This window comes from Parambassis ranga, chromosome 4, assembly GCF_900634625.1.
Source record: "Parambassis ranga chromosome 4, fParRan2.1, whole genome shotgun sequence".
NCBI lineage: Eukaryota > Metazoa > Chordata > Actinopteri > Ambassidae > Parambassis > Parambassis ranga.
Window position 1 is genome coordinate 4,434,922 of NC_041025.1, and position 9,243 is coordinate 4,444,164.

General features: G+C 39.9%; 1 protein-coding gene across 2 annotated transcripts; it reads left to right on the forward strand.

Annotated features, from left to right (window-relative positions):
* Positions 1–492: 492 nt before the first annotated feature.
* On the forward strand, positions 493–7,809 carry LOC114434256 (excitatory amino acid transporter 5-like). Of its 2 annotated transcripts, XM_028403321.1 has the most exons (9): positions 493–557; positions 644–875; positions 1,003–1,102; positions 2,394–2,627; positions 4,380–4,574; positions 6,936–7,070; positions 7,150–7,249; positions 7,365–7,561; positions 7,675–7,809. In XM_028403321.1, the coding sequence occupies exons 1-9, from the start codon at positions 519–521 to the stop codon at positions 7,721–7,723; spliced, it is 1,281 nt and encodes a 426-aa protein (XP_028259122.1). In that variant the 5' UTR covers positions 493–518; the 3' UTR covers positions 7,724–7,809. The 2 variants fall into 2 exon arrangements, with proteins under 2 accessions (XP_028259122.1, XP_028259121.1); XM_028403320.1 differs by having other exon boundaries at positions 7,365–7,770.
* Positions 7,810–9,243: the final 1,434 nt, after the last annotated feature.

Here is a 9,243-nt window from a genome sequence, read left to right on the forward strand (position 1 = left end):
GATTTGTAACAGTTTTTAGAGTGAAAAGGATTTGCCAAGTTGTCTTTTCCAATTTTTCTGTTGCATAACTTTAGCAGCTGCAATCAAGCTTTAAACAGTTATACATCATTAGGTTTGTTTAGACAGGAGCATTAATGACACTTGATTGTACGAAACTACAAAAAAGGATTTTTACCTTGTGCTGTTTTGTTTTGTTCTTTTTTTTAATATATATGTGAAAACAGTTTACAGGGTAAATGTTCTCTGATGCAGCCTTCTGGTCTGTATTATGTGAGCTTTCCAAATGCCTGAAATGTTATTTTTGGAGCATGCTGATTATGACTCACTGACATTTCACCAAAGCATGGAGCACTGAAACAGCCCAAGATCTCACTGTACGAAAAAAAGATAAACATAAGAGACCAATCCCATTGACCACACTGATAAGAGATCCCAATCACATTGTGTATAATTGCTGGCTTGCTTTCTCACCCTTCAGTCTTTTGGAGCTAATGAGGTTGTATGTGTCTTGCAGCAACATGTTCCCATCAAATCTGGTCCAAGCCACATTTCAGCAGGTAGGACTGACACCACAAACAGCACTTTTAAACACACCTGTTTATTTTGTTCTATAGGATGTGTTTTTCTCTTTCTACTCCAACAGTATCGAACGAGCAGTGAGTACATTGTTAAGCCCAAGCCAACAGTGAGTCAGGCTCGATCAGAGTCCACCACGAGGCGGCCGCTCATCTATGGTATCCAGGATGACAATGGAACCAACATCCAGAATTTTGCCCTTGATCTGACTCCACCTCCGGATGTACTCATACGCACTCGGGAGGGAACAAGTGATGGCATGAATGTCCTTGGGATTGTAATTTTTTCAGCCACTATGGGTATAAAAACATTTTTTCTTTTTTGTCCTATTTTCCCATTTCTTTAGTGAATAAATTCAATATTCAACTGTTACATTAAAATAGCTTAACTTTCTTTCAGACTCTGTCCTTCGTTGTGTTTTTACAGGTATTATGTTGGGGAGGATGGGGCCAAACGGCAGCGCCTTGGTGAACTTCTGTCAAAGTCTGAACGAGGCCGTCCTTAGAATTGTAGCCATTGTTATATGGTAATTTTTTGAATGTGCTATAAAGAAGACTGCTGGACACATGAACTGTCAATATGGCAACCTCTGACCAGCATCTTAATCTTGTTTAGAAGTTAAGTCTGAAGGTGCCAAATCAGGCAAATAGTGTTCCAGGAGTGTTATTTTGTTCCTTTTGTACAAAGGCAGCATGATTGGCAATGTTCAATTATGTGAAAAAGAAACACAATATTTTAAGATTTCAAGTTGATACTGTACATGTGTCCTTTAGTCCTAGAACTTATGAATCACCCCGCACATCTGCAGTTTTGTGAGATCCCAGATCCCAATTATGAATGTTTACATTAAAGTAATACGAGGTTAGCTTAATTATACTAGTGCTGTTAGACTGCGGAAATAAAAATGTAATTTGGCCCCATTTTAAAAAAAGTTTGCATCTATAAAATGTATTTTTTCTCTGCACTCAAACTCTACTCTACTGTCTGCCATTTACACTGCAGCAACCACACCTTTCACTCTGCTTTAGGAAAAAATTCCACCTACATTTATGACAATAGGATAATTCTCATACATATTTACTGTTCACATACATTGAAAATATGATGTTAGCTAGCTATATGTTGACACTTACTTACATTGGCATCAGCTTGCTAGCGAGAGGTATTGTCTGCTAATTGATGTCAATATCGGTAAGTTCTCCTGAACTGGCCATTGTGACTAGGTTAGTTGTTCCAACCAATAGAATAGAAAAGAAATGCTTTATTCATCCCAAGCTGCTATTGCAGCAGCAACATTCAGGCACTCAGCATACTAAACATATACCTCTAACAGAAATATGCTGCTAATCTTCTGCTGTTTGTCTGCTGTCAACCTAAAAGCACACTTGATAGCATTAAAAGCTTGTTTTCAAATATGATTTCATTGTATGAGTGAGAAATCTTGACCTTAGCTCAGCAGGTGCAGGATAAAGTATATGTTTCATTCTGCATAGGATTGAATGAATAAAGTGCTGTGCATTAGGATTATTGGTCTGACAGTCTCATGAGGGCTGCAGACCCTTTGCACACCTGTTTGTGATTACTGAAGCTTCAGATTACCACACACCTTCATTCCAAACACACATAAAACTCATCACCAGACACTGGACATGGATTCTAACAATAACAATAAGTAAAACAGATGTTTCTTGTCCATGTGTCCGGGTTCAGCTATGCGAGCTGGAATACTACTTTTGCAATCCTACTACACTGCACTAATTCTCCTCTGTCAACGATTCTAAACTGACTCTAAGTTCTGACTGCCTTCATCTTGCCAGGTACTTTCCATTTGGCATTGTGTTCCTGGTGGCCGGAAAAATCCTAGAAATGAGTGACCCCTCAGCCATGGGGAAGAAGCTGGGCTTTTATGCAGTCACAGTGGTGTTTGGTCTGGTGCTGCATGGTTTGTTCATCCTGCCTGCTATGTATTTCTTCATCACCAAAAAGAGCCCCATCGTTTACATACGGGGAATCCTGCAAGCCCTACTCATCGCCCTGGCAACCTCATCCAGGTAAAGAAAGTTGCTATAGCTTTTTTTTTTTTAATTTGATTGTGATTCTAAGTGAAACACACCCCAAGTTCTAATAACACATTATCATTTCCTTTCCTTTGCTTTAACTGGAACATTTCCATGAAAAGCTCAAAGGGATGTTGAGAGAGCAGAAAACATCTGGTGTGTGTGGGAAGGGATGGGGATGTAAAGGAGGATTCCACACATTTGTTTAACCTATTCAATTTGTGTATGTGTGTCTAGAAAGGAGTACAGCACCTATGACTTTACATTAGTGTGTTTCCAGCCCAGCTAGCAGACATTTCTGTCATTTCAATGAATGAAAATAAGTGGTTTCCTGAAAGGTTCAAACCCCGTTTTTAGAAAAGTTAGGACATTTTTCTGTAAAGCAATAAACTGAAAATATGTAATATTTTGTAACCTTTTTTTAATTAATAATAGTCTAAATAAAGGATTTTAAATTTATACACTGGAAAAACATTTTTGTAAATATAAAAAACATAGAGAATATAGTGGCTTAACTGCGAGAAGCATGTAAAGCAAGACAAGCAGGGGTCATGGCTCATCACTATGGACTAAACATTGTAAGAGACAAGTCACTTAAATGGAATGCTTTTCAGAGCAAAACTACAAACTTCTGCAGTTCATGATATTGTGAAGCAATTCTGAGAAACAGTGGAAATTATGGTGTAAACCTTTAAGGTAGTATTGTATGATTCATACTACTGTCAGGGAGTTTATCATTGGCAGGGTGGCTGATCCTTTGTTTTGGAGGGACATGTACTGCTGTCTTACCTCAGGAACCCTGTAGCTATTTCAGCAGGACTATGTCAGGTCTCATTCTACACCAGTTATAAATGCATGGTGTCATGGGTAGCGTGCTTGGAGTCCACATCATTCTCCTACTGACAAACATATGACATATCATGGAGACAAAAATCAGAACGGTCACCGCATACTGTTGAGAACCTTCGTCTCACATACAGCAAGATTTAAAAAAAATGATGAAAAGCCTCAGTGGTAAACACACCTCTTGTACATGCGAGTGTCTTGCACATGTTAATTGGGAAATATGTTAAAGGTAGGGTAGGAGATTTCATTCTGATGCACTTTTTGTTAAATTAGTGTAACTTCTCTTTACAATCCGATAGCAACCGATTAGTTCGGCAGTTTTGCTTTAAAACGAAGAATATTAATCTTCTGTGGAAGCTATAAAACACTAAAAACATCAGCCAATCCTACGAGGCGTCCCTGCGCAGAGTATTAGCTGGTTGTCACTCTCTTCCTGATCTGCGCGCACCAGAGAGGTACGTGCATGATGGCTGACTGGTTGGGAGGCGTGGCTTCAGGGTGAACTCCGAGAGAAAGGGGCGTGTGTTTACTTTCAAAATCTGGCTGACTCTCACTGAGTTTTCAAAATCTCCTACGCTACCTTGAATACTTAACAAGTCAATTTAAGTTTGTCCTTTTGTCTGGTTCCAATGTATAAACAAACAAAATTTAGTTTTTAATTTTTATAGCATTTAATTGACTTTTCTGAAAATGGACTTTGTAGAAAAAAAGACAGAAACAGGTCTGAAAGTGTCCATTAGGAAAGACAGGTTGTAATAACAAATGCTGGAATCACTGTCTGTAGACAAGTCATCATTATGCCTGTGCTTGCTTGGTCTGATCCATAAAAAACCTTCTACTACCTGCTGAATGTGTGGTAATTACATCTTTACCTTATTTTGGCCTCTCTGTCGTCCTCAGCTCTGCCACATTGCCTATAACCTTCAAGTGCCTCTTAGAGAACAATCACATCGACCGCCGCATCATCCGCTTTGTGCTCCCTGTGGGCGCCACTATCAACATGGATGGCACCGCTCTCTATGAGGCCGTGGCGGCCATATTCATCGCACAAGTTAATAATTATGAGCTGGACTTTGGCCAGATCATCACCATCAGGTCAGTGGGCTGTGTTGCAGTATACACCATCTGTGCTTATAAGCTCATTAACATGGTAAAGATATTATTGGGATTTAAAGTAATGATATCAACAAAAATAAATCCAGCGACTAGCAGGCACACATTATGGCACTGCTTAAAACCCCCAACACGTGTGAAAATCTAATATACTTAAGTATCAGTCAAACATTTTTTAGTTCCAGTACAGAGACCAATTAATATTGATTAGAGGTTTCTACTTACCAGTGTGGATTAGCAGTCCAAGTCATAGTCAGGCGATGCAGAGGGTCTTCACAGCATCTCTGGAATGAATGACACTTTTACATCTCAGGCTTTCTGTATCAGCTTTACAGGAAAAAGGAGCAAAACATGTCTATAATAATAATAATGTAGTTTGTTTCTAAACTGCTGCTCAGGTGGTAGAAAGGATTAAAAGACTGTAAAGGTAAAAAAAAGTACAAACTGTTGACTGATTCGCTTCAGTTTTTAATGACCTAAAGTACATTTTGAGCATCTACAGAGCAGAAAGTTTAAAAAAAAATCTGAAAACAATGTGTGGTTCTCTTATGCCAACAAACTAGTAAAACTCCAACAACCAGGATGCCCTGCACTTCTCACCTTCATAGTTTATTGATACCAAAAAGCAGCAAAGTGAAAAAAACACAAAATTTGTCATAGTTCCTACTTCTACAACCAACACATTTTTTTCCATTTACTGCTCAATGAGTGGGTTTTATCTGGCTATTACCAGACAGTAGAGAGCTACATATCTTAAAAGATCAACAATGGAAAAGCATAGATATTTCAGCCTGATGTGTAGAGGTGGAGTTGCAGGTTCCAAAACACATGGAAAAATAATCTACAGGAAATACAAAAAATATGAAGATTAAAACCTTTCCCAGATAAAGTTTCTCAGCCCTTCTCTTCCAGACAATGTTAATGGGAATATGAATCTTCAGTCAGGCTCCTAGTGTGTGCTATTGGCATAAATACCAATAAATGGTGATCAGAGAAAGGAGGGGAAAGCATTTCATTTTTAGCTATTCCCATGCTTTAATAAATATAAGAGTTTTAGAAAAAATATGGAATTTTAGTGACGGTCAGTAAGGATAGGTGTAGAATTTTGCTAAAATATTTGCTATGCTGCTCATATTATTTATACAAATATAAAGTTTGTTCCTGCAGTTTCTAACCATTTGCTTCTGTATCTTCTACATATAATTACATACAGAAAATGTAGATTGAAAATATGTGCTAATCTCTCAAAAAAGAGCCATGTGGCCTCTCGATAAACCACCATATCCCAGTCATGCTACTTCTGACCCCAACCCCCTATCACACCGTCTCTCACTCACCATGCTAAAGGATCATCCCATCCCCAACCTTTGGAACTGCAACAGACATCAGATGTTACCAACATGTAGTTCACTAATTAAATGAGATGCTACTCAGTCTGGAGGGTTGCCATCGAGATATTATTAGTTCATGCTTTTGTGAATAGGGATTCATCTGAGGTTATGCTCCCCCACAATAAATTAATGAAATAAAGACGAGGCACTACATTAATCAAAGGTATTGAAAACAATATGATCAAATCAAAAATAAACCCTACAGCAGAAAGGATAGGTCAGTTAAAGTAATTTCTGGATTTTTGCTTCAGGTTACACACAGACGTATGAAGAAAATTGGAAAAGGCTAAGGGAGAACTTTGCCTTGTTTTTCCACATTAGGAAATTAATGAGAAAGATATTAATAACCATAACGTAATTTGGCTCTGCAAAGCTGCACAGAGCAGGGAAGCTTGTGCACCATTCTCAAATTGCTGTTTATTAAGTTTCCAGGCATTTTATATGTATATGATCAGATAGAAATACATTAAACACGTAATTAAAGGTTGGGTAGGAGATTTCAATCAGGAGCACTTTTTGTTAAATTAGTGTAACTTCTCTTTACAATTCGATAGCAACCGATTAGTTCAGCAGCTTTGCATTAAAATGAAGAATATGAATCATCTGTGGAAGCTATAAAACGTTAAAAACATCAGCCAATCCTCCGGGTGGACCCTGCGCGGAGTATTGGCTGGTTGTCACTCTCTTCCTGCTCTGTGCAAACCAGAGAGGTACGCGCATGATGGCCGAAGTCACAGTCACAGCTTGTCTTCAGGTAATGCGCGTCCATGTGATTGGGAGGCCTAGATTCGGGGTGAGCTCAGAGAGAAAGGATGTTTACTTTCGAAATCTGGCTGACTCTCACTGAGTTTTCAAAATCTCTTACCCTACCTTTAATAAGCTGCTTTTTCATGTTGTCTCCAGTTATTATATTAATACTTTTTTTTCAACTCACCTCTCTGATCACCTCCAGCATCACGGCCACTGCAGCCAGCATCGGTGCAGCAGGGATACCACAAGCTGGACTGGTCACCATGGTGATAGTGCTAACATCTGTCGGGCTGCCGACCGATGACATCACCCTCATCATTGCAGTTGACTGGGCATTGTAAGAAGGTGTTTTCTCTTCTAAACTAAGCAGAAAGTCATCATCTCTGTGTGGGCTCAAACATTCGTCCTCTCCACAGAGACAGGTTCCGCACCATGGTGAATGTAATGGGAGATGCTTTGGCCACAGGCATCATGGCACACATCTGCAGAAAGGACTTCATGAAAGAAGGTGATGGGGTGAGTTTTAGTCCCATCTGCACAATAATACATTAAACTACTTCCTGAGGCTGGAAGATACACAGTTATAACTACTGCTATAATTACAATTTCAAAATACCCTGTGGGCCCCCAGGTTCCTTTGATCTGTGAGACCAAAACAGCAGTGAGCCCCCCACCCCTCATGAACTGCCACAACAACAACGGCAACTACCGGCCTCCTTCATCAGGAGTCAAACAGGAGCTCATCCCTCCGGATGTGGCGCGCCTCATGCAGCTAGAGGAGGGCGTTCGGCCAGTTTCAGATAGGAAAAAGCCTCCAATTCCTCCAAGGTACCTGAAGAAAAACAAAGAACACTGCACCATTGACATGAATGGCCTTGAGACCAACGTATAGCCTCTTCCTGGAGTTTAATAGGTTGTCTCTGTGTTTGTGCTGATTGCAGCAGTGGGGCAAAGGACACCTGTATGGACAAGTTCTTCTTAATGTCTTAGATTATCATTGTCCGAATGCAGCTGAAAATAAGACTAACGAGTGCTGACGGCAGATTTTACAGCGTTGCAAGGACAACAGTACCTGCAGGGTGAGCTCACACCCAGACCCTGAGCACAGGTGTGAAGACTTGCATTTTTATTTTGACATTTTATATGATTTCATTTTTTTTGTCAATGTGCAACATGATAATAAACAATGTGTTTATTATATTTTATACTACTGTACTCTAAGCAGAAATTTTTTGGTGTCATTTTAGAAAAAGGATGTATTGCAATTATCTGCTTTGAGTTAATGACCAGGAGGCAAAGTGAAATGCCCTGCTTGTTGTAATTTTGCCTTAACGAAGCTGGTGGTGCTACAGAAGAAGGAAACGAGGAAGGATATCAGAAACCTGCATCTCCATCCTTGCTTTTAGTTTCACTTATTTTAGCAGCATGTAGAGCGCCTGGATTTATTAAGCTTTTGACACATGGCCAGCCCAAAAAATGCCAGAAAATATAAGGAAAACAGGGCAGTCCCTTTTCACAATTAGGCTGACACGGTAGGGTCCAATAAATGTGGTCTAACTATCCATACCTGAAACCTTAAAGACAGAGGTTCAGCGCACATATGGAACATTCAACACCTTTGAATAAAGACAACAGCAGAATAGTTGACTTTAATCTTCGCAGCCCCTCCTGTTTCTTGCATAAAGATGATATATTTGGTGACTCACCTCTGAATAATCTTGGCAAGCATTTGAGCAAGGTAACAATGATGAAGCGGCCGCCCGGGGCAGCATGACACACTTGAAAAAATAATCATCATCTGCACTGCTAAGTGGTTTTCCATCATCTATCATGCCATGTGCCATGCACAGAAGCTGTGTGGAGGGGCAAGGGGAGGGGTGCGCAGAAGACAGTCTCAAATGGAATGGAAAAGTGGGGGACGGGGGATCCACTGTATAGAGAAGCGGTGCCCAATAAGTCGATCGCGAAGTGGGTGCGGGTCGATCGCGTGCCATTCAAAAAATGTTTTCATGTTCATCTATCATATCCTCATGGTGCTCCAAAGATCTTTTATACCACACATGTCCTGCTTTCTCCTGATTTTGTGCATCACTGTGTGTTTGTGTATAGTAGCGTTAATGATCAATGGAGTAAGAGCTTTTACCGTTATTACAAGATCTTTAAACATCACTCAAGTTTTTGGGCCATGTCAACAAACTGGAGAGTGAAGGTGTCATGCCACGCTGTGTTTTTTTAATGTACCCCTGCTCGAAAGGGGTCTCGTCCAGTGAGTAATTCAATGTAGAACCGCCACTGGCGGTGTGTATAGGGATTGCGTAAAATCAACCCCAAACACAGCCGGACAGAACAGTCAAGTATGGATTAAAAAGTGTGGGAGGCTTCATGCAAAAACAAATGACGAAAAGATCACACTCTAAAATCTGTAAAAAATAAAAGCAGGATAATAGTTCATTCAGTGGTTTCTATTGCTGTAACGTGTTGCATGCATCGGACAGCTCTTACTGGTAAGA

Bases quoted from the DNA above. Each gene is read 5' to 3' on its own strand.
- LOC114434256 (XM_028403320.1), top strand. From the start codon at position 519: ATGTTCCCATCAAATCTGGTCCAAGCCACATTTCAGCAG. The intron at 876-1,002 runs GTATAAAAACAT...GTGTTTTTACAG, and splicing joins AATTTTTTCAGCCACTATGG to GTATTATGTTGGGGAGGATG. The intron at 7,250-7,364 runs GTGAGTTTTAGT...GTGGGCCCCCAG, and splicing joins TCATGAAAGAAGGTGATGGG to GTTCCTTTGATCTGTGAGAC.